The sequence below is a fragment of the Vombatus ursinus genome, unplaced genomic scaffold (assembly GCF_900497805.2).
Source record: "Vombatus ursinus unplaced genomic scaffold, bare-nosed wombat genome assembly UNPS02014816.1, whole genome shotgun sequence".
Lineage (NCBI taxonomy): Eukaryota > Metazoa > Chordata > Mammalia > Diprotodontia > Vombatidae > Vombatus > Vombatus ursinus.
Genome location: NW_020954594.1, coordinates 6,355,117 through 6,380,338, shown reverse-complemented (window position 1 = coordinate 6,380,338; position 25,222 = coordinate 6,355,117). Strand labels below are relative to the sequence as shown.

General features: G+C 46.7%; 1 protein-coding gene across 8 annotated transcripts; it reads left to right on the top strand.

Moving 5' to 3' along the window:
• Window positions 1–4,711: 4,711 nt before the first annotated feature.
• On the top strand, window positions 4,712–21,766 carry ABCG4 (ATP binding cassette subfamily G member 4). 8 transcript variants are annotated; one of them, XM_027835476.1, is made up of 15 exons: window positions 4,712–4,726; window positions 6,513–6,771; window positions 12,617–12,734; window positions 13,005–13,137; window positions 13,563–13,613; window positions 13,860–14,005; window positions 14,511–14,634; window positions 14,878–14,992; window positions 15,217–15,359; window positions 15,738–15,836; window positions 16,169–16,337; window positions 17,816–17,916; window positions 18,732–18,890; window positions 19,505–19,623; window positions 19,964–21,766. In XM_027835476.1, exons 2-15 carry the CDS (start codon window positions 6,519–6,521, stop codon window positions 20,193–20,195), a joined length of 1,962 nt encoding a protein of 653 aa, XP_027691277.1. In that variant the 5' UTR covers window positions 4,712–4,726; window positions 6,513–6,518; the 3' UTR covers window positions 20,196–21,766. The 8 variants fall into 8 exon arrangements, with proteins under 8 accessions (XP_027691277.1, XP_027691276.1, XP_027691275.1 ...); XM_027835475.1 differs by lacking the exon at window positions 4,712–4,726 and adding an exon at window positions 5,635–5,725; XM_027835474.1 differs by lacking the exon at window positions 4,712–4,726 and adding an exon at window positions 5,766–6,068.
• The last annotated feature ends 3,456 nt before the right edge of the window (window positions 21,767–25,222 follow it).

Below are 25,222 nucleotides of genomic sequence, written 5' to 3'. Positions count from 1 at the left end.
GGATGGTGGTTACTGAAGGTTAGGATGGCTATGGCAATTTCTTAAAATAATACAATGAAGTTTGCTGATTTGATTGACTCTTCCTTTCACTTGAACACTTAGAGGCCATTGTAAGGTTATTAACTGGCCTAATTTCAAAATTGTTGCTTCTCAGGGAATAGAGATGACCAAGGAGAAGGAGAGAGACGGAGAATGGCAGGTTGGTGGAGTAGTCAGAGCACACGTAATATTTATCTATTAAATTCATCATCTGGCACCAAAACAATTACAATAGTAATATCGAAGATTACTGGTCACAGATCACCATAACAGATATAATAATGAAAATTTTGAAACATTGTTAGAATTACCAAAATGTGACACACAGACATAATGTGAGCACATACTGTTGGAAAAATGACATCAATAGACTTGTTCAATGCAGGGTTGCCACAAACCTTCAATTTGTAAAAATGCAATGTCTGCAAAGCACAATAAATCAAAAGCACAGTAAAAGGAGGTGTGTATGTGTGTCTCATCACATCCCCTCCCCTCATAGGGATAGGAACTGGACCTGTAATTCTACTGATATGGAACTTCCAGGTGAGGAAACTACCTCCACCAGTGCAGGTCAGCACCCTCTCTACAACTTTCAGTATTAGAGACTTGCCTACATTTGCTCAGGGTCACATAGTAAGAGTCAGAGGTGGGACCTAACCCAACTCTTCTTGCTTCCAAGGCTGGCTGTGTCCACGATGCCGCCTTGCCTCTCACATCATTTACAGATAGTAAATAGTATTGCAACATAGAATGGATTTTGATATGTGATCTCCAGTAGGTTATGAAAAGCACAGATATGGGTGCAACCAGAAAACATGACCACAAATGGGAGGAAATCTCCCCCTTCTTGCTGGTTTTCCTGAATGACAATTGACAGAAGCCATAAGTGGACAGAAGCAGAGAGGTCTCAGGATGCAGAGGCAGATACAGAAAAGCATAAGGATGGTGACAGTATTTCCCAAACCCCAAATCAGGACAAACTATCTCTTATACAAGGTATACTGGGAAATCCCAGACATCATCTCAAATCATGGGTTATAATGATCTGTGCCCTCAAAGAGCTTTCAATCCAGGGGAAGATACTACAAAGTAGTGTAGGGGTCATTGTTGGCTGATGGTGTACCCAATGAGGTCTGCAGGTTGACAGAGAGGGAAAGGCTAGTTTCAGCTGGTATACTCCTGTCCAAGACCCAGGCCATCATTCCCTGCTCCCCCCTCCCCAATTCAGTGCTTTACTGGGGCTTGTTCTGTTTGGGTCTTTGTGCTGCTCCCTCTCCTAGTAGAAAGAACAGTGGGTTAGGAGTGAGAAGATCTGGGTTTAACATCTCAGTTTTGCTACTCACTCTCCTGTGACCTCTCAGGACCTCAACTTCCTGATCTATAAAATAAGAGAGACAAACTTGAAGGCATCTAACACTGTTTCCAGCTCTAATTATTATGATCCCCTCTATTTAGCACCCTCCAGATGTCTGTATAGGCTAAGTCTCTGTCCCTGTAGATTCCTAAAGCTGGGGGCAGGGGGAAGGGCAGAGAACATTCTTCTGTCATCTTTCTGTAAATCAGTCCTCAGACCTCACACTTTTGAATGCTTTGCACACAGTAGGCTTTCAATTAAAGTTGGCTGAATTGAAATTTAATTGAATTGTTAAATGAGAAAAGCCATTACGGAGTTGGGGTGATACCATCTCTTCCATGCTTATTTCTATTCCATGCCTTCCAGGAGTCCCTGTCCAGGGCCAGATGGAAAAGGGTCAGCTGGAATTGACCTCCCACTGGTCTTCCTTCTGCCTTATTATTCCACCAGGACCTCAGACCTTCCAAGGCTATCTTCCTAACCATTATCTCCCCAAGTCCCCAGACTAAACCTGCTGCTTTTCCTGCTGTCAGATCTGTGAATGGATATACCCTGCCGCTGAGGATCCATTAGGAACAGAGATGGAGAGATGGACAGTGGGGGTTATTCTCTGGGTAGGTGGGGAAATGACCAAGTGCACTCAGAATTCTAGCTTTTCCCTGAAGATAACTTTTATCTATTCCTCAGTGTGCAGAGTGATAGAGTGGAGATCTTTCCATATTCCCATAGTTGTGTTTCAGAGAGGCAGCATAGTAGAGTGTATATGGCACTGGACCCAGAGTCAGGAAAACGAGTTCAAATACTTAGACATTTATTAGCCATGTAACCCTGGGCAAGTGACGTAGTCTCTCTTTGCCTAAGTTTCTCTGTCTGTAAAATAAGGAGGTTAGGATCAATGGCCTCTAAAGTCTATTCCAGCTCTAAAATGATGGTTCTATGACTAAGATCCTTGGCTGGGGTTGGTCCTGGTCCTGTCTTTCAAAGGCTGCTCTTCCCTCTTGCTCCCCTCTTATTTTCATTTTTTTCCCTCCCTTCCATCCTCCATACCTAAGAAGCAGGGAGGTGGGGATGCTGGCTCCAGTTGAAGCTGCTAATGCAGCCTTGGGAACAAATGAAAGGTTTGATTGTAGACCATGTCCATGGTTGGAAGGAGGGGAAAAAAAAAACATCACAGTGTCTTTGAGGATGACTAGCTGTTCTCCTGGGAAAAGTCACCACTATCCTTTCCAGCTCCTTATCACTTGCCTCAGTAAAACCACCATTCTGACTGCTGGTTTTCCTGCTTAGCTGGTTATTGTCTACTTGGGAGGCAGGAGGGCAGTTTTATTGGTTTCCCTTCCCTGTCTTTTCCTCATCTTTTCTCTGGTTGCATTTCCCTCTGGAAACAGCAGGGGGTACAGGAGAGACAGTTCACTCAGCTGCCTAAGAGATCATGGGGGGAGGAGAGTGGCGATGCAGAGCTGGGGCTCAGATGGCCTTAGGTGTCCCCATTCCAGCTCCCACAGGACCCCACTTGCCTCCTCCCTCCACAGACCCATAAATCTGCTCAGCAGCTGTCCCTTCATAAATCCCCAGTCCAGTCCCTTTCTGTAAATTAGCTCTAGGAGCTGAGCTGAGACAAGGACATTTCTGCCCCTGCCTCCATTCAGCAACCTTCAGACTGCCAAGTTGGGGACACTGTTTTAGGATGGAGATTCTTAGGAGGAAAGAGTGGGAGTACTTATCCTGGAGAAGATGCCATGGTAGGATGGTAAGGACAGGTGGGGACTCTGAGGAGATGCCCTGGAAGAAGGCCAAGCAGGGTGAAAGTCCTGCACGTGTGCTCATACATCTTGCAGTACGTGCATGTGAAGGCATGTTCAGGAGACACGGGAAGGTGCCAAATGGGAAAGTCACATGAACTACCAAGGTCTTTGTGAGAGAATCCCCAGGGGAATGGGAGTGCCTGTACTTTGTTCATGACGGAAGCCCAATAAAAATGTACTCAATGAATAAATGCATGGAGAGAGTGAATGAAGGAATGCACAAATGTTTTAAGCAGTAGGAGGGAAGAAGTAGGAAGAATGACTGTTCCACGATATGGCGAATGTGTCCTGAGGAATGAGGGGTGTCTGTCCTTGGACAATAGGGAAATTATCCTTAGAAATGGGAGTATGTCTTGGGGAACAGAGGATATCCTGGGTAATGGGGTTTTATCCTTGGAAATGGAGGTTCTGAGAAATGGGGTAGTCTGTCCTAGGGAAAGGGGGCCATATCCTTGAAGAATAAGGAGGTTGTCTTGGGGACTAGGGAGTATGTCCTAAGGAATATTAAAGAGGGTCTGTCCTTAGAGAATAGAGAAGTTGTTCTGGGAAATGGGGAGGGGTATGTCACTAAAAAAAAATGAAAGGATTTGTTTTAGGGAATGAATGTCCTAGGGGGTGGGGATATATCATTAAAGAATGGAAGAGTTGTTCTAGGGAGGAGGCTCTTAGGGAATGGGAGTATATTCTTGGAGAATGGGAATTTGTCCTGGAGGAAGGGGTGGGAGGGTAGGGGAAATCTGTTGTAGGAAATAGGAGGGTATGCCTTAAGCAATGAAGGTGTAAATTCTTGGAAAAGTGGAGCAATCGGCCCTAGCAAATGGTAGAATATCTTTCAGGGGATGGGGCTATTCTAGGTAATTGAGGAATATATCCTAAGAAATTGGATAGGTCCTTGGGAATAAGGAAGGGGATGTTCTGGAAAACAAAGGTGGGCTTCTGTCCTGGGGAATGAATGAGAAAGAGGAAAGGGGAAATGTGGAATCTAAGAAATTCGAATGTGGTTTCCAAGGTAAGGGTGGAAGCATAGTCACAAGAAGGGGGCAGGGATAGTGTCCAGCCCCTAGGCAACCTCCAGGTTGGCAGAAAGCAGATGGGGAGGAGATGGATGAGGTTTGACTGCTAGTAACCTCACTACTGCAGCAGCAGCAGCAGCAGCTTCCTTCTCCTCCCGGTTAGCTCAGCGTTGTGTGACAGGTGGAAGACTTAAAGACACAGCATCATGTGCCTCGGGGTTGACTAACCTACTTATCCTGGAGAAGATGCCATGGTAGGATGGTAGGGGCAGGTGGGGGCTCTGAGCAGATGCCCTGGAAGAAGGCCAAGCAGGGTGAAAGTCCTGCATGTGTGCTCATACATCTTGCAGTACATGCATGTGAAGGCATGTTCAGGAGACACGGGAAGGTGCCAAATGGGAAAGTCACATGAACTACCAAGGTCTTTGTGAGAGAATGCACATTCACGTCCCCATTGTCGTGTCAGTGCTTGGGATACAAGGTTGGCTGATGGGAAGAAGTGTTTCTTCAACTCAGTAAGGAGGAGTTAAGCGCCTGTGCATGTTTGCAGGCAGGCATGTGCTTGTGTACGGTTCCTCATGTGTGTGTACAACCTTGAAAGTTCCAGGTCCCTCCCCAAGAAACTGTCCCTTCTCTTTTTTCTTACCCTAGGGCTCTGGTTGGGGGTGTGTATGTGTGTGTGTGTGTGGGGAAGGGTGGACAGAAATTTGGAGATTGAGGGAAGGTATTAAAAGTTCATCAGAAAGTGACCTCCCCTTGTCCCCTCTCTTCCTGACACTTAATACTTTGATTAGTGACTCCTGGTAGTGAGTCTTTCCTGGGGGAAGAGATACTGAGTGAAGGTTGGAAGCTAAGGGCAAAGGAAGGAGAGGGTCGTCAGATAGGTGCGAAGGTGTTTAGACTGGCACAGAAACACTGTCCCCCATTGTCTTCCTTGCACTGCAGGACCCCTATTCTTTGAGACGTCTTATTCCCGGCTCTCTTAGCCATTTCTTTCTGCTCTGCCCCTCGGTTCTCCCCCGAGCCCTTTGTCCACAACTCCTCGCCACGCACGTCCCCCACTTCACCTGCTCCGTTATTTTCCTCCTCACGCTCGCCCCCCCGTCCTCCCCCCCGCCAGTTGCGGGGCTGCGACGCCCCTTTAAGAACGGCGGGGCCAGGCAGACGCCCGGAGTAGAGCGCAGCCGCCCGGCCGGCCGGCTCGGGAGGAGGCAGCGGAGCGGACGGGCTCCAGGCAGAGGGGGTTGCGCAGCTGTCCCAGAGCTGGGGCGTCCACCCCTCCCGCCCCCCCCATTCCCCTCAAACCCGGGGCCGGGGCCCTCCCCACATCTCGGCTCCGCCCCGGCCCCGCCCAGCCCGGGCCGCCGGACCCGGAGCCTGGACAGCTGTATTGCAACCAGAGGCAGGTAAGGGGGGCAGCGGCGAAGACCCCATTGCAGTCTTGGCTGGGGGAAACGCCTCATTCTTCCTATCCTATCGGGCCTCCTATTCAGGAGCCCCTGGGGCGCGTCAAGGTGACTGGGTTTGTGAAAAGAGATGTGGGGGGCTATGTTTGTTAGTCCAGTGGCTTGTAGCGGGGACAGGCGTCCCAGTTCGTGCGCCTACCTCTAGGGAGGCCCGCCGCAGCGCCCAGGGACGGGGCTTTGGAGGAGCTGCACTGGCCATAGGTCCTGTTTCCCCAGGGGGGTAAAAGAGGCCTCCTTGGCTCTGGGGATGCTCGATCTCCCCCACACCCTTCCCTCTCTGGATCCTTTCCTATCACTCGTCCCTTATTGCCCCTCCCATTGTCCTCCCTTCTGGATTCTAACCCTCCTCCCTCCTCTCTAGGGCTGGGGCTGCTGGCCAGAGTCCTGCCGGGTAAGGAGATTAGAGCTTCAGAGAAGAGAGAGAGGAGAGGGCCTGCACGGGCTAGGGGCAGAATAGGATGGTTGGCGTGCACAGATGAAGGGGCTAGAATTTGATGGCTAATAAAAGGGGATATTTTAAGGTATGCATTAAGAGAACAGAGCCCTGAGGCAGATGGGTAATGTTGAATAGCCTGGACCAGATTTCTGAGTAGGTAGGGCTGAGGGAAATGGTATGGGGGACATACTTAAGGAAGAACAGGAATGGAGTGGGGCACGAGAAAGCAGGAATTGTCGGGGGATGAGATGAGGGACCTGTATAGATAACTGTGTGATAAAGCCAGAGAAAGAGAGCAAGTTGGGGGGAAGGGGGTGGAGCAATGTTAGAGGTGGAAGAAGGACCCAGGGCTGGGTGTGATGTTAAATAAGTCCCCCTCAGCTCCCTGGTTCCCTGCAGGGCAAAATGATGGAGGAGAAGGCACTGGAGGTGGGCAGTTGTGGGCTGGGGCCAGGGGCTGTGGCAGTGGCCCTGGAGGATATGGCCGGGCGCCCTGGCCCCACAGAGCCCCCCCTACTGACCACACACCTTAAGAAAGTGGAGAACCACATCACCGAAGCCCAGCGCTTCTCTCATCTTCCAAAGCGCTCTGCAGTTGACGTAGAATTCGTTGAGCTGTCCTACTCTGTTCGAGAGGGACCCTGCTGGCGCAAGAGAGGTATGGAATGATCACTGCCTTTGTTCCTGAGTTCTCTGTCCCCTTATTTTGCTCTTTTCCCTCCTCCCCAATGGGTAGTATCTGCATACCATGCCCTCTAACTCCTTCTCAATGGGCACCATGTCCTCTGTCCTCTGAGTGGGCACTGAAAACTTATAAAACCGTGTCATCTAAAAGTTGGAAGGGTTTTCAGAGGTTATCTAGTCCCATTCCCTATCAGCTTCACGAATCTGTGAAACAATATTGGAGGCAGACAAGGTAGCTGCTTGTAGTGGGAAGAGCCCTGGATTTGGAATCAGAGAATTTGGGTTTGAATCATAGTTTGATAGACGACTTTTCCCTGGGTAACTTTAGGCAAGTCACTTACCTGGAGCCTCAGGTGTGAAACGTAGGAGTTCATTTCGATGATCTCTAAGGTCCTGGACAGCTCTGAATTTTGTGATACACTTTGTAATATCCCTGATAAGCAGTCATCCCTCTGAGGTTGGAGTATTTCTAGAGATAAGGAACTCATTACTTCTTGTGTAGATTTCTTCTCCTTTCCTCCCATTTGCTTGTTACCTGAGTACCTATATCCTCTTCCATCTAATTGCTCTGATCTAGGAGTCTCCTCAATATGTCAAGAATCTGGGGTCTGATAAAGAATTTCCGGGAGCTATCTCTGTGGAGGTCCTCTCTGGTCATTGGACACTGCTCCTAAACTTGCAAAACATTCTCATATCTAATATGAGCTTAGGAAAACCACCTCTCTGGGAACCAGAAGACCCTTGAAGTGCCTTCCTGTTCTTAATCTATGATCCCCTGATCACAATCTATTATAATAATATCTGGCACTTATGTAGTATTTTAAAGTTTCTGAAGTATTTATAGGCATGTTTATGTATATATTAATTTAAGTCTCAATAACAAGAAAATGTTATATGAGATAAGGGGAGTGAAAAGCTTTTGAATCATTTTAGGGAAGAGAATAAAGGAAGACTTCCTAGAGGAGGTAGTATTCGAATTGGGCTTTAAAGGATAGGAAGAAGGGGCAATTGCTTGGCACAGTGGATAGAGCACTGTCCCTGGAGTCAGGAGGACCTGAGTTCAAATCTAGACTCAGGCACATAATACTCAATAGCTGTGTGACTCTGGGCAAGTCACTTAACCCCAAATGCCTCACCAAAAAAAAAAAAAAGAATAGGAAGAAATTAAACTGTTGAAGAGAAATAAGAAGACAAGCCAGGCATAGGAAACAACTTGAGAAAAGCATGTAGTTGTGAGAATGAAGTGCTGTTCTGGGGCAAGTGTGGCAGAGATTATCCAGTTTGGCTGAAGGGCAAAGATATATAAGGTAGGGTAGTGCCACAGCATGGCCTTGAATGCCTGGCAAAGGCTTTTTAACTTCAATTGGTAGGCAATATAGAGCTACCAAAGATGTTTGGGCAGTGGAATACTGGAAAGGAGAGTAGAGGGAAAGGATTAATTCCATTGTAGGGATGAGGAAGAAGTGTTTAAAAGAGATTAAATAACTAGTTTAAGGTAGAACTGGGCCCTGTAACAAACACATATTCTGATCACCAGCCCACGTTCTTAGCATTGTATCATTTTGGTATTCTTCTAAGCACAGAACCAGGCCACTGGTAGAAATGATGGTTCTCATTCCTTTTCCTGGTCAAAATCTGGAGCTGTCTGGGCTGGTCTCAGTGGAGGTGTTGAGGTAGGTGAATGATGATTTTGGGACTGGGAACTTAATGTCCTGGGTTTGTTAAAGCCTTGCTGTCTCTCCTTTGCCCCAGGCAACATGAGCTGAGAATAGGGAAGCTAGGTTTCCCAAAACCAGGGTGGAGACTGGGAGGGTGAATTGTTCTCCTGGATTTGAGAGGCTAGATTGAAATACTAGTGAGCAGGGCTGAGCAGGGCTTTAAGCAACCTTCTCTCCCTTTAGTGTCCCATCTCTTTTTTGCACACATGCACTTCTGGGAACTTGAAATAGAACAGGGGCTAGTGTTGAGTGGGAATTTGAGCATCAATGTGACTCTGAGGTATGGAGTTAGCTTTCCATAAAATGGTGAAATAGGAAAAACTTTTGAAGGAGAATCCGCCTCTCTCCCTATTTTATGAAAAAATGAATTACTCTTTTGGCTTGAATATAGACCACACTCTTAATATAAAATCTCTTTGAATAGAAAATCACTTACATACATATGTATATATTTTGGTTACTTGTGAATTTTATCTGAGCCAGATTTTTTTTTTTGGTGGGAGGAAGAGAGGAGAGTAGGAAGACAGGTTATAGAGTGTCCTAAAAGTCTTAGTGCAGGTTGAAGCTTTAATAACTTCATAAGTATAAATGCAAACCTAGAAACTTAAAAAAACCTCACTTATAGGTTTAATTATTGATTTTTTACATTGATTTAATTTTGTGAATTTTAAGTAATACATTTTAATTTTAAGTGTAACAAGACAGGTCATTATGCATTGCAGGTGGGACAGTTTTTAGATGACACTTTCTCAGGCTGATGCATTGGTGGAGGAGGTCCTCTTTCTTGGCCACCTTGGTCAGCTAATCTAGCTCCATTAGACTTTTTCTTGTGGAGTCATATAAAAACTTTCATATGTGCATCAAAACCTTGTTATTTGGATGATCTTAACACTATGTTACAAATGCAATCCTTTCTGTCACTGAGCAGCAGCTAGTTAAAGTTTTTACAGAGTTAGAAAATTGAGTAATGTGTATAGCACAAGATAGTGGTGATGTTAATATGTTTAATAAAAAACCTCCATATTTTAAACATTTAAATAATTAACTTTTCAGATGTATGTGTGTGTTTTTTAAGCATTTATACTTCTGAAGTTATTAAAGTACTATCATTTTTTGGACATCCTCTTTTTGGGCCTAATTGAGGCAGCACTGAGTTCAAATCCTGCTGCTGACTCATGTTAGCTGTATGATCTTGAGCAAGTCATGACTTTTCAGTAATCCCCTGGCAAGTCTCAGAAGTTACAGAGAAGCAATTTCCACACCGGAAATTCCCAACCCTGATGAAATCCCAGGTGGGATTTCCATGTCTGTCCTTCCCCACCCTCCACCTGTGCTCACTCCCTTTTACCTCTGCTATCTTTTGGTCACACTTTTAATACTCTCTGACTCCTTCCTTCTTTTCTTCTCTTCCTTCATTTCTTACAGTAGAGAATAGAAGAGAAAAGGAAGTTTGGGATAGACAGAAAGAAAGAGAACAGGTGAATACCAGGGAGAAAGAAGAGATTTCCTTTCTTTGGCAGACATTTGTGATAATGGTAAATAAAAGCATAGCATTTACTGATCCAGAACTCTGACATCCCCAATCTTCCCACCAGCCCTGTCAAGAAGGTAGTGCATGCATTACTTTCCCATTATACAGGTGAGGAAACTGAGACTCAAAAAGTTCACAAGATCTAGTGCTTGAGATCTTAATGATGGAATCATAGGTTTTATTTTATTTTTGTTTATTTATTTTTTTTGGTTGGGCAATGGGGGTTAAGTGACTTGCCCAGGGTCACACAGCTAGTAAGTGTTATGTGTCTGAGGCCAGATTTGAACTGAGGTCCTTCTGAATCCAGGGCCTGTGCTCTATTCACTGCACCACCTAGCTGCCCCTGCATCATGGGTTTTAGAGGTGGAAGGGACTTGAGATAATTTAGCCCAACCTCTTCACTTGACAGGTGGAAAACATGAGACCCAGAGAAAGAGGTTAGTTGATTTGCCCAAGAAAATAGTAGAGCCAAGATTTGAACCCAGGTTTTTTGACTCTAGGTCAAATGACCTTCCCATTACAACAAGAAGTAATTTGTCCAAGGTCACATAGCTAGTAAATAGCGACTTAAGCATAACTTTTGTGCCTCTGAGGGGGTTGGATTAGGTAGTCTGTAAGGTACTGTTCCTCTTCTATTATTCCACGACTTCAGAGTTTTTTTCCCCCATGAAACCATGCTTGCTGCCACTCTTCATTTAATTGAACTTGACCTCCTGGGGAGCTCAATCCAATTTAGAAGTTGGTAGAACCAAGGGAAGGAAGGTGTACACCTTCACCCATCAACTTCCCCCTTTCCTTTAGTGACATTAAAAGGCAGGTACACAAGGTTACTTCTTCAATAGTTTTTTGATGATGGAAGCATAGGGTTAGGACTGATGACCTCCCTTATGCTACCTGTGTCATCTTGGGTGAATCACCTAAACCTTACCTGCCTGGATTGTGACATCTGCAGCTAGGTAGATCTCCTTTGCCTGTAGGCAGGGGGCTGAACCACGTGACTTTTGGAAGACCCTTCCAGCCTTTGTGATTCTGCGAATCACAGGGTCAAAGAGCTGGAGAGATTCTACACTTGACAAAGACTATACTAAGAACCCACAGGGTCCATAGCATTTCTCTGGGGTGGGTGGGAGGGGCACTGGGAAGGGAGGAATTACAAAGCAGGGTCCCTGTACAGCTGCTGTAGGCCAGATGTGTGAGCCAGCCATCAAGGTCTCGGGTAATGTTTTCTATCCAACTTTACAGTAAGTGGGATGGATGGTGCCATGGGAGAAAAGTCATGGGGAAGACAACGATAGTTACTAGGACCCGTATAGGTGTCTGTGTCCCCTTCAATCCCTTGGGTCAAGTCTCAAGGGGCTGGCCTTACGCTAGGCCTTAAAAAAAGGGAGGCTTTTCCAGATGGAGTAGAAGGCTGGAAGCAACTTCTTGGAACAAAGGAGAGAGATAACAAGTCATGCCCACAGAGAAGAGGAGTCAGTATCTTACCCCTTACTTCATGACCCAGTCTCTCCCTTCCTTTTCCAGAAAGTGTGTGCGCTTCACAGTAAATTCAGGAAATTATACTTTAGATGTCTTGATTTAGGGGTAGCTATCTTAGACTAAGTAGTAGAGAAAAGAAGAGAGGAATTTTTTTTTGTTGTGGGGTACTTCTCTTGTCCCCAGCTGCTGATGATAACCACAATAATTTTATACAACACATTAAGATTTACAGAAAGCACTTTCCTCACAACAATCCTGTGAGGTAGATAGTATAAGTAATATAATCCCATTTTATAGATGAGGAAACTGAGTTTCAGAGAAGTTAAAGGACTTTCCTCAAATCACAAACCTGGTGGAAGTATACTGACCAAGCCTGGCCCTGAAGAAGAGATGAGGAAATGCAGCTCCTCTTTGGGGGGGGGGGGGTGCTGTTGGATGTATTATGGAGACATGCTGTCAGACTCAGATGATGTATTGATTGGTTTCACTGAACTGTCTTCTTCCCCTCTTTTTAAAATTCTTTGTTATAATGGGTGATTCATACTTGGTATGGGAGAGGGAGAATATAATGGGAAATTTAAGTTACGTAAAAACAAAAGATATCAATACATTAAAAAAAAAAAAAAGATCCCAGAGTTAGTAAGTGATCAAATCAGAAGAGCTTCTCTGATTCCAAATCTGGAATTCTGCTACTTTGTTGTTCAGTTGTTTCAATCATGTCTGACTCTCCATGACCACATTTGGGGTCTTCTGGTCCGCTGGAGTGGTTTGCCATTTCCTTCTCCAGCTCATTTCATAGATGAGGTACTGAGGCAGACAGGGTTAAGTGATTTGCCCAGGGTCACACAGCAAGTAAATATCTGAGGCCAAATGTGAACTCAAGAAGATGAGTCTTCTTGACTTTAAGCCCAGCACTCTATCCACTTCACCACCTAGCTACCCCTCTGCTACTAGACCATGTAGTCCAAACAATCAGCTTAAACAATCAACTCCTTCATCTTTGCCCAAGGTCCCTCCTGAAAAAGGCACTGAACTGCTTGGGAGATTGGGGTGTCTGTTCCCTGATGGCCTCTCCCTCCTCCTAACCCCAGGTTATAAGACACTTCTCAAGTGTTTGTCTGGCAAGTTTTGTCGAAAGGAGCTGATTGGCATCATGGGACCCTCAGGGGCTGGGAAGTCCACATTCATGAACATCCTTGCTGGGTATAGGTGAGGATGGGAGTGTGTGTGTATGTGTGTGTGTGTGTGTGTGTGCATGTGCACACACTGGGGGGAGGGGAATGAGAAACATGGAATTGGGAGGAATGAGACAGTATAGGACTGGGGCTTAGGCAGAGAGTTTTGGGTGGGTGGGAGAGTTCATGGCAGAGTTCTATGGGAAGGAACAGGAGTGGTTGGAGTTTTTCAGAGATGGGTACCTAGGGCTTTGAGGATATTCTAGCCTGTAGAATAGATCCCCCTTACATGCTACTCCTGCAGGGAGTCTGGCATGAAGGGGCAGATCTTGGTGAATGGGCGACCTCGGGAGCTTCGGACCTTCCGCAAGATGTCATGTTACATCATGCAGGATGACATGCTGCTTCCTCATCTCACCGTGCTAGAGGCTATGATGGTGAGGGTCCACCCCCATTCTAGGTTTTGAGGTACTGATATAACTTCCTCCCTCCCAACAGTTTTCCTTGGGTTTCGTAGATATAGCAATGATACAGTCTATCAAACTATTAAGCACCTGTTATGTATAAAGGAAACATCATGCTATGTGTGTGGAGGAAGGATGCAAATATTGGATGCGATATAGCTACTGCCCTCAAGAAATTTATAGCCTAGTAGGGGGTGATGGACATTAGATACTTCATCACCCTTATTCCCCCTTCAAGGCTGATGGGCACCATGCAACTCCCAACACTAGGGTGCTCTGGTAAAGTCTACTCTTCCTCCTGTCCTTCTGACTAAATGAAGGGGTGGGCTGAGGCGGCATTCATGGGGCTCTCAGGTACAGTACCCACACTACTAACCAGCCCCTATTTTTGGGCCCAGGTCTCTGCCAACTTGAAGTTGAATGAAAAACAGGAGGTGAAGAAGGAGCTGGTGAGTGGAGGAAGAAGCTGGTCAGAGGTCCCCTTCCTCTGTGAGCTGGGCCAGTGGGACTGATGGGGCAGGGTAGCCCCTAGGGGAAGGGAGGAATGGCCCTGGAGCTAGCTCACTTAGAGCAGGTTGGAGGTGGTCCCCAAGTGGAGTCAATACTCTGCTGAGGTCCTTTTAGGGCAGAGAATGGTGGGATGGCCAATGGCCTCTGGAAGCCCTCTAGGCTGATGTGGGGTGGGCTTTGGCCAGGTGACTGAGATTCTGACGGCTTTGGGGCTGATGTCCTGTTCCAACACGAGGACAGCCATGCTCTCAGGGGGTCAGAGGAAGCGACTGGCAATTGCTCTGGAGCTTGTCAACAACCCACCCGTCATGTTCTTTGATGAGCCTACCAGGTAATCTCCTCAGGCTAACTTTTCTGTTGACAGCATCTGCCCATGCCAAATAGAGCTATTGAGAGACCCAGATCTCTTGCTTTCCAAGAGCAGATCAGAAGAGTGAGGGAGCTGGGCTCTGTGCTTTCTGATATCCCAGTGGGCTAAAGTGAGGATGCAGTGGGGTTGGGGGAGGGGGGAGGTGGAATTAGATTGTAAGGTCCTTGAGGGCAAGGACTGTCTTTTGTCTCTCTCTCTTTTTTTTTTATAACCAGCACTTAGCACAGTGCCTGGCACATAGTAGGCACTTAATAAATGTGTTTGAATAGGAGTTAGGGTGAGAACCTTTCCTCCCCATTTTAGATGTATTTCCCTCATTTGAGTTCTCTACTCCCCTAATATTACCTCATCTTTCTCTCTCTATTCTCCTATTTCCCTTCCTCTGTCCTCTGTCTCTGTCTCTGTCTCTCTCTCTTTCTCTTTCCTTCTCACCTCCCCCCTTCTTTCTTTCTCTCTCTCTGGGCAGTGGGCTGGACAGTGCCTCCTGCTTCCAGGTTGTATCACTAATGAAGTCCTTGGCTCAGGGGGGCCGTACCATCATCTGCACCATCCACCAACCCAGCGCCAAGCTCTTTGAGATGTTTGACAAGGTTGGCTGCCAGTTTTGTCTGTCCTTCTGGATAGAGAGAATAGAGTTGAGGAAACCCATTGGTGTCTGTTATGTCCAAGCCCTGGGATAGCAGGGAGTAGGGAGGTCTGCTGGCTATGAAAATGTTTGTCTAGGTGTGGTCCCCGGTAGGAACAGTGGTCCTGGCATAGTGCTAGGGTATAGGGTGGGATACCAATCTCACCAGTTCACCCTTTTTTCATCTTACCTCAATTCTTACCTCCAGCTCTACATCCTGAGCCAGGGTCAGTGCATCTTCAAGGGTATGGTCACCAACCTGATCCCTTACCTGAAGGGGCTGGGCCTACATTGTCCCACCTACCACAATCCAGCTGACTTCAGTGAGTGGAAGTATATCACTGCTGGTGTGACCCTAGACTGGGGCCCTGCTGACCATGTGGGCAGAGCCTCCCTGGGGGAGGGGGTGGGGTCTTGAGTTGGCCCCCTTTGCCAGTGATGGGCGGTAATGTGCACATACTAGACATGCAGTCAATCCCCTGATGGGGGACTGATTTTGTCCTGGAGAGAGTGGCACCTGAGCAGCTCATCCTCTCCTCTTCCACAGTCATTGAAGTAGCATCAGGAGAGTATGGGGACCTGAATCCAATGCTGTTCCGGGCAGTACAGAATGGGCTGTGTACTGTGGCAGAGAAGAAGGACAGCGCAGAGAAAAACCACGTCCAGTCCCCGTGCCCTGCTTGTCCTCCAGTGAGTGAAAGAGAAAATGCAAGGCATATGAGTGTGGAGATGCTGAGGAGTGGCCAGGATAAAGAGCGATGTGATGGGTCAAGAGTGGCTTCCCATCTTTGAGTTTTAGTTACTTCATCTAGAAAATAAAGAAATTAGGACAGATGCCCTTTAATGTCCCTTCTAGTTTTAAATCCAGCAATCTTGGGATCCTTCCCCTTGGCAAGGATCCCGCCCCTGGGGATGGGGTGCCAGGATGCCAATGGGTTCTGCCTTGTGCCCTATCTGGCCCCATGAGAAGTTTGGAAGGTCCTTGTTTGCTGGGCTGGGCGGTGTAGGCATCCCTCCCCGTGGGTCCCATTTCTTGTGACCTTGGATTGTGACCTTTCTCTTGCTCAGGAAGTCGACCCCATCGAGAGTCACACGTTTGCCACCAATACGTTCACCCAGTTCTGCATCCTCTTCAAGAGAACCTTCTTGTCCATCCTTAGAGACACGGTGAGAGGCTGTAATATGGGGATCTTGGGAACTGCCAATAGCCTAGACCCTGCCAGCTGTCATGGGAGGAATGGGGAAAAAAAGAAAGGGGTTCTTGGCCTGAGCTTCACTGCCTATGCCAGAGGGTTTCTTGAAGATGGTTATGGTTATTATGGTTATCGTAGTTAATGTGGGCAGCACAGAATTTGTCTTATCTCCTCCCCCAAACTGCTTTTTCCTGACTCCTACCCTGAATGGTGTTATCATTTCTTCTCTGGTACTGTTCCTCATTCCAGGACCTAGGGATATTCCCTGATCTATCTGCCTACTACTAACCACCCTCTACCCACCAGGTCCTGACACACCTTCGATTCATGTCCCATGTGGTGATTGGTGTACTCATCGGTCTTCTTTACCTGCACATCGGAAATGATGCCAGCAAAGTCTTCAACAATACGGGCTGCCTCTTCTTCTCCATGCTTTTCCTCATGTTTGCTGCCCTTATGCCTACTGTTCTTACCTGTGAGTCCTCAGCACCTGGTGCACCTGGGAGGGAAGGGTGGGGAATAAATGCTGGGCTCGTTAATGAGATGGGGAGACTTGAGCATATGGTTCCAAGCTCCAGGCAGGTTGGTGGACTGTGGGGAAGGGAGGTTAGGACAGATATATATTTTTTTCTTGAACATTTTTTTAAACTTAATTTATTTTGATTTATCAGCAATCACTTCCATGAGCTTTTGAGTCTTAAATTTTTCTCCCCCTTCCTCCCCACCTCCCTCCCCAAGATGGTGCGCAATCTAACATAGGCTATACATATACATTCCTATTAAACATATTTTCACATTAGTCATGTTGTAAGGAAGAATTAGAACCAATAGAAGGAACCACAAGAAAGAAGAAACAAAACAAAACAGAAGGAAAAAAGACCAAATAGTATGCTTTGATCTGCATTCAAACTCCATCGCTTTTTCTTTGGATGTGGATAGCATTTTCCATCATGAGACTTTTGGGATATCTTAGATCCTTGCATTGCTGAGAAGGGCTAAGTCTATCAAAGTTAGTCATCACACAATGTAGCTGTTACTGTGTACAAAGTTCTCCTGGTTCTGCTCATTTCACTCAGCATCAGTCCATACAAGTCTTTCCAGGTTTTTCTGAAGTCCACCTGCTCATCTCTTCTTATAGCACAATAGTTTTTTTATTTAATTTTTTAATTAATTAATTTATTTTGATTTATCAACAATCACTTCCATAAACTTTTGAGTTTTAAATTTTTCTCCCCCTTCCTCCCCACCTCCTTTCCCAAGATGGTGTGCAATCTGATATAGGGTATACATATACATTCCTATTAAACATATTGTCACATTAATGATGTTGTAAGTAAGAATTAGAACCAATAGGCGGAACCACCAGAAAGAGGAAACAAAACTCAACAGAAGAGAAAAAAATAGCAAATAGTATTCTTCAATCTGCATTCAAACTCCATGGTACTTTCTTTGGATGTGGACAGCATTTTCCGTCATGAGGCCTTTGGAGAGGTTTTAGATCCTTGTATTGCTGGGAAGGGTTAAGTTTATCAATATTAGTCATCGCACAACATGGCTGTTACTGTGTACAACATTCTCCTGGTTCTACTCACTTCACTCAGCATCAGACCATACAAGTCTTTCCAGGTTTTTCTGAAGTCAGCCTGTTCATCATTTCTTATAGCACAATAGTATTCCATTACATTCACATACCATAATTTGTTCAGCCATTCCCCGATTGATGGGCAACCCCTCACTTTCCAATTCTTTGCCACCACAAAAAGAGCTGCTATAAATATTTTTATACATGTGGGTAGGACAGATATCTTAAGGAGGAACGGAGAAGGGGAATTCTCCAACCCTACAGCTCCAGTAATATCCCCTTTAGGAGGCAGCAGGTTTGTGTTGGGGACAATAATAGGCTGGAGCCAAGTTATAGAAAACCTTGACACTTTCTCTTTATCCCTGCTCCAGTTCCCCTAGAAATGGCTGTCTTCATGCGGGAACATCTCAACTACTGGTACAGCCTCAAAGCTTATTACTTGGCCAAGACTATGGCTGACGTGCCCTTCCAGGTAAGCTTATCAATTAATGACTCAATCAACAAGCATTATCGAGTACCTACTGTATGTTTAGCCCTTTGTGCGATACAAAAATGATCCCTGACCTTCAGTATAAAATTTAGTTTGAGCAATGAAACTAATGAATGTAAAACAATAACTAACAATCCCCGGAAGTGTATGATAAGGGCCGAGTGCATGGATAGAAAGAAAGAGGGTCTCCACGGGCTGGGATCATCAGGGAAGGCAGGACTTGAAGGTAAGCCTTGAAGATAGGTGAGATCTAGAGAAGGAGGGTATTCCAGCAAGAGAAAGTCCCAGAGGTGAGCCTGTACCACAGTATAGTGGAAAGAGTCCTGGGTCTGAATCCCCTACACTTACTCGCTGTGGGACCCTGATCAAATAATTTCTCTTCTCTGGGCTAGATAAGAATAATAATAACTAGCATTTATGTAGTGCTTTAAGGTTTGCAAAATGCTTTACATCTATGTTAACTCATTTGATTTGCTCACCCTAGGGGGTTGGAGGGAGGAGAAGGGTGGTCACAGGTATAGGGATAGAGAGAGAAGTGTTTAAGATTCTCTACTACTGGGTTCGTCTTCCTCATCTGTAGAATGAGGTAGGTGAACTGGGTAATCTTAGAAGGTCCTTTCCAGTCTGACATTCTACGAGGCTTGTACTGGGCAGAGCTATTTGAGCCTCATGGCCCTCTGGGTCCCATGAGGGAACCAGAGCCCAAGACAAGAGGAGGTCTAGCCTCAAGGGAAGGGGAGGAGACCTGCTGCTCATACACCAGCCCCTCTCTCCAACCTTATTCTTGCTCCCACCAGGTGATTTGCCCCATGGCTTATTGTAGTATTGTATACTGGATGACCAGTCAGCCAGCTGAAGCCTCCCGATTCTTGCTTTTCTCTGCTCTGGCCACAGCCACTGCCCTGGTAGCTCAGTCCCTAGGGCTACTGATTGGGGCTGCATCCAATTCCCTACAGGTGGGTGGAAGTGGGAGAAATGGGAAGGAGAGAATAGGTATGTGTCTGGGGTAGGGGCATAGAGATAAAAGGAAGCAAAGAAGGAAAGAAAGAAAAAGGAAGAGGGAGGGAGAAAGGAAAGGAGGGGAAGGGAAGAGAGGAAGGAGAGAGAAAAATAAAGAAAAAAGAAAAAAGAAGCAAGAGAAAAGGGGAGGGAGGGGAAGGGAAGGAAGAAAATAAGGGAATGGAAGAGAGGAAAGAAAGAAAGAAAAAGGAAGGAAGGAAGACAGAAAGAGAGAGAGGGTCAGGGAAGGAGGAAAGAAAGGAAAGAAAAAGGATTTATTCAGGGTTTGTTATCTACCAGGCACTTTGCTAAGACCAGGAGACACAAATACAAAAAGAAAGATAGTCCCTACCCTCAAGATACTTACATCCTAATAGAAGACAACAATACATAGTGTTCCAAGGGAATGAATTGGGGGGGCTGCCTATGGGAGCAGAGGCATCCCATCCCAAAGGAGTAAAGGATGTGTATAAGCACATGCATCCATGTAGACTGTATGTGTGAGCTGGTGCAAGCATGGTCCCAAGTCACCTTCCATTCCTTCCTGCCCTTTCCCCCTCCACATTCTCAGGTGGCCACCTTTGTGGGCCCAGTAACTGCTATCCCTGTCCTCCTCTTCTCTGGCTTCTTCGTTAGCTTCAAAACCATCCCTACCTATTTGCAATGGAGTTCCTACCTCTCCTATGTCAGGTAAGTAGTGCCAGCATTCTTTCTATCTTTATCAACTCCCAGAGAGTCAGAATTAAGGGGCTTGAGACCTCCTTCTTCCTAGGCTGTGTCAGGACCTTCCCTTTTTCCCTCCCAGCCCCCTGGCTGCTGCCCCCGCATAAAGGTCCCACCTTTCCAGTTTCCCAGGCTTTGTATGTCTTCCTGACATATAAAGTTAAGCCCATTTCTAGCTTATCTCCTTGGGGTACGTGTTCTGGGGACCTTCTTGCACTCTAGTTCTGTGTCTGGGAAAGAGACATGTTCCACCCAATAGTGAGGAGCAAGAATTAGCAACTGTTTCTGCTTTTCTTGTTATGTCCAGATATGGATTTGAGGGTGTGATTCTGACTATCTATGGCATGGAGCGGGGGGACCTGGATTGCTCTGAGAACTCGGCAGGATGCCCATTCCAGAAACCTGAGAGCATCCTCCACCAGCTGGATGTAGAGGATGCCAAGCTCTACATGGACTTCCTGGTCCTGGGCATCTTCTTCCTGGCACTGAGGCTGTTGGCATACCTTGTGCTCCGCTATCGGGTGAAGTCGGAGAGGTAGAGCTCCCCGCTTCCTACCAACCACAGCAGGAAGACCTGTTCTCCTTCTCTACCCCACCTTCCAGCCCATTGGGACTGTTTTAACCTCAGAGACTTGGGAACTGGTTGCTGGTGCGGCCAGTTGGCCCCCTGACCCCTCACCCCTGTCAATGTCGATCTACTCCATGGATTTCCGGGTCCTCTTGGAGGATGGTGGAAGGCTCTAAACCTTCTCCCTCAGTCCTATCACCTCCTGTGTTTTGATGCAGTTTGTGGCTTCCTTCTCACCTCTTCTTCAACACCTGCATGCAAAGGACATTTGTTGGGCTATGGTAGCTCCCTCCTCCCCTCCCTCCAATTCTACTTCCCCTGCCCTGCTCAGAGCCCTCTTTTTCTCCCACTGTCTGCCTGGGGGCGGCAGGGATTGGGGGGGGCCAACCTGAGTTTCACCCCTAGAAACTTCCCCTTACAACTGACCAAAGTGCCCCCTCCTTTCCCTGGGGGGCCTCACCACGCAAGTGTTCGTAAATTGGGCTGCAAAGGGTTGTTATAGTACCCAGGGCTGGTCCCTGGCTGGGTTCCCTGGAAAGTCCCATTGTGAAATTGAGCAGGGGGAGACTCTGGTAGTCATACCCCCCACCCCCAAATCTAAGCTGCTGGAACAATCTCTTGAGGCAGAGGGTGGAAATTCTGTCCTTAACTGCCCCTCTCAGGCCCCTGGGAAGGTAAGGCCTAGGGTCTTAAGGTGCCCTATCCCTCCCCTCCGTCTTCATTTGTTGGGGGGATGGTGCACAATGGCACCTTAGCAATAATGCCCATGTTTCTTTTGCCTACATTGGAACTGGAGAATGCACTTTATTTTGGGTGGTGGAAGGGTAGGGAGAGGCTGAGGGGATGACCTTGATCCTGCCCTCCTATAGCCCTATGGGCCAGGCCTCCCCATCCCCCCTCCAGACTCATAGGCACATGCCCACAATCATCACTTGGCCCTAGGAGAGGGACCTGTGGAGGGTGAGGAGGACGTGACTTTCCAAAAGCTCTGGGGAGGTGGGGTTTCTGCTTGGATCATCTTGAGGATCTGTGTGGGTGACTCCTCTCCAGTCTTCTCTCCCTCCACAAAGCCAGGGGCAAGCACAGGGCACTCCCTCCACCTGTATTTCAGGACCTGGCAAAAGCACAGGCAGCTGGCACAAGTTGGCCTTGGCCAGCTCCGCCAGAATCCCCTTTTCTTGTGCCCTAGGGCATGCCTCCCTGGGGCTGGCACCCCCTACACACACCCCTTCCCTTTCCTCTTGGCTGCTTGGTTCAATCTTCTGACTACCCCTCTGCCCTTCTCCCAACCAGCCAAGGCTGCCCCTTGGCACAAGAGCACCACCTCACAGGGCAAGAGTGACAGACGTATCCGGAGCATTTCTGGTTTCCCCAGTGGGGATCCCGGACTCCCTGCTGCTGAGCTCCCTGGCCTGGGTGCTGTGGCTGGCTCCTGTCCACCCTTTCCCACCCCCCACAGACCTACAGTCTCCTATCATATGGAGATGCCGGTGAATTTGGGGGATTTCACTCATTATTAATAAAACCTATATTTATACGGTACTTTGGCTGTGTATGTGTCTGGCAGTTGTGGCTGGGGGGTCTCTGAAGCAGCTGGTGCGTGTCAGTCAGGTTTACGTTTGTCTGTGTGCCTGAGAGTCCATCTGTAAATATTGTGCATGGTTATGGGTAAATGTGTATGTTATAACATAGTGGTGGAGGTGATGTGTCTGTGATGGATTTGTGTGTTCTGTGTCCATTGCCCGCTCTTTGCCTGTTTTCTGGATGTGGAGGTGTGCCTTAGCCTTCAGTGGTCCTGGTACTTGGATTCTGTGGGCTCCGTGGTGGCTGTCTCTGAGCATTGTGCAAGCATATGGATGGAGGGGCTGGGTGGGGGTGGGGGTGGGTCCTGAAGAACAGGAAGTCCTGGGGAATGAGCTTAGTCACTAAGCTGGGAGGGGAGGTTTAGACCACAATAGTAGGGGGAACATATTGCAATGGGAACAGCTTCCCCATGCTCCTAAGTCCCTAAACAGTTCTTCCCCTGACCATAATGACAAGGCTTAGAAAGCCAGGTACATGGACATTTAATGAATCCATCAGGTCCGGGGGTGCTGAGATGATGCATCTACAGACATAGTCCCTAAATGGTACCTCAGATCCTGGGCTGGGTCAGACCAAAGAGGGTCAATCTATTCCCCCAGCCTTTCCATCCTGGCAAGTTTCTGTGAAGCTTGGGAGGTATGACTGGCATGAACCCTGGCAGAGGTGTGGGAGTAGGTAACCATCCAAGGTACCCTGAGTATGCCAGGTACAAAAATGAGAAACCTAGCCTTGATCTAAGTCATTTTCTAGGTCAAGGTGGGGTTGGAGGGAGAGAACCCTTCTGCTTAAAAGAATGGATTGACTTCATATACATGGTATGTGTGTGTTCAGGGCGTGGGGGGTGTAGTCCTTGTTCTCTAGGCTGTAGCACAAAGAACAGCTCTCAGGGTGCCACCTCTTCTAGATAGTACTGCCAACTGGTATAGATAAGTATATGTTTTCAATTCAATTCAACATTTATTGAAGACCTTTGTGTAAAACACCATCCTGGGTACTGGGGTTACAGAGATCTTAGAAAAAAAGTGACAGTTCCTGCCCTTATGGAGCTTGCTTCTCCAATATAAGGGGTCCTGGGAGCTCCCCCAACTCTACAGTGCCTCTAGAGGTAGTACCAGAGATAGTGCTGGATGGGTGGGGGTGCTTGGATCTCATAGGGCTTCCGTCCCCAGCCCCCACTCCAAACGATCATACCTGAATGAGGTGAGTGCCCAGCCTTGAGGCAGCAAGGCCTTTCATGGACCAGCAGCCCGCTAAGTTCTGCTGAGTCCTGCTGCTCAGAGAAGGGATACAATGAGCACAGCCTCCCTTGGGGTGAGTCTCGGTTCTCCAGCTCTTGGGGGAGCTTTTTGTCCATGGATCAGGCAGAAGAGGAGCTCCCGTTCCTGCACTGGGTGACCCCCTGCCTTGGTACCTAATCAGCCCGGTTTTCTTTCCTCTTATGGAATTGCCAGAGGCATTTGTGGAATTTGATACTTCATAAGTAAAGCCTTTTTGACATGTTACTGAGCATATGGATGGGTATGCAACTGGGTGTTTCTGGTGTGTCTGGTTGCTAAAGTCAGTGAGGTGATCTCTGGAACACTTGTTAAGGGAGGGTCTGGCAGGTGTGCAACATCTGAGTATGAATGTATGGTATGTGTATACCACAGGTGATTAATGTGTGTATATTGTGTGTAGGCATACATGCTGAGCATCCCTATAATGGGCTACATAGGATTATTTGGGAGCTGACCCTATGATTTCACTGGCATCAGTCAGTCAACAAGTATTTATTTATTCATTAATTTATTAGCAATTAGGGTTAAGAGACTTGTCTAGGGTCACATGGCTAGTATGCGTCTGAAGCCAGATTTTAACTCAGGTCTTTCTGACTCCAGGGCCGTGCTCTATCTACTGTACCACCTAGCTGTCCCTTAACAAGTACTAAGAACCTACTATGTGCTAAGCACTGGGGATACAAAAAACAAAAACAGGCTTTGTACTCTATCATAACCTATCAGTAGCTGCTCCATAACTTATCCACTCATCCAATAAATGCCAGAGATGAGATCAAATTATTAGAAATATTATTGTTTTGTTTTTTTCTTTTTGAGGCATTTGGGGTTAAGTGACTTGCCCAGAGTCACACAGCTAGTAAGCGTTGTGTGTCTGAGGCCCGATTTGAATTCAAGTCTTCCTGACTCCCGGGCTGGTGCTATATCCACTGAGCCACCTAGCTGCCCCAGAAATATTGTTTTGAAAAAAAAAATATTCTGGTAGCTTTGTAAAGGCTGATTTTGAAAGAGGAGAGACTGGTTGCAGAAATATCAGCTAGGAGACTGTGTGTTGCACAAATGGGTGGATTGTATTTCTATTAGGATCAAATGATTTAATGTATGTAAAATAGTTTGCAAACCTTAACCCCAGATATCAATGTCAGCTACTGTTATTTATTATATGTACAGGGTTCGTGAGCTAGATATTGCTGGACATTGATTCTGTCCCCGTGCTCCCTCAGTAATCTTAGCCATTCCCACCGCTTCAATGATCACCTCCAGAGATGATTTGAATCTCTCTCTGGCACTGACCTCTCTTTGAAGTTCCATATTTGAATCTCAAACCACTTACACGACATTTCCACCTTGGTTTCTCATTCCCATTGTCACCGCAAACTCAGCAGGGCTAAAAACCCAAGCCTTCTGAGTTTCTCTTAAAGATTGCTCCTAATGGCAGCGTTGCTATCACCATTCGCTTAATCTCTGGTATTATCAGGTCCTCCTGATAATCTTTGAATCTCTGGTATTATCCGTTTTTCTTCCCTTCCTCCCCAACCTTCAAGTTCTAAGATTTCTGGATACACAAAATCTCTCTTATCTGTCCCCTCCTCTCTACTCCCATGGTACTAGCACAGGCCCCGATTAGGAACCTCCAGAACTATTGCAAAAACTTCCTAACCGCTTTCCTGCTTCCTCTTCTTCACCCTCAACCAGCCCATTTTCCACATTGCTTCCAGGCTAATCTTCCCTCCTTTACTGGAAAACCTTTAGCAACTTCCTATTATTCAATGGAAGGGGTGGTTGCCCAAGTGGAATGACTTTTAAGAGGCACAAACAAGTTTTCCTATTTACAATCCCCTCCCCCACCCCCACCCTGCTTTAACTCAGTTCAATTCAATCCAATTTGCTAAATGTCATGAACACTGTATTAGATGCTGAGGATATTCCACCATTAGAAATTATTTTCTTTGGGGGGGTTTGCCTTGCTACCTTCTTAAAAATGCAAATAGTCCATATTTCTAGAGTGCTTTAAAGTTTATCAAAGCACTTTTTTTTTTTTTAACCAAAGCATAATACCTTCAAGGTAGGTAATGCAAGTACTAGTATATTGTTTTTACAGTTGACGAAACTGAGACTCAGAAAAGTTAAGTAGTTTGTC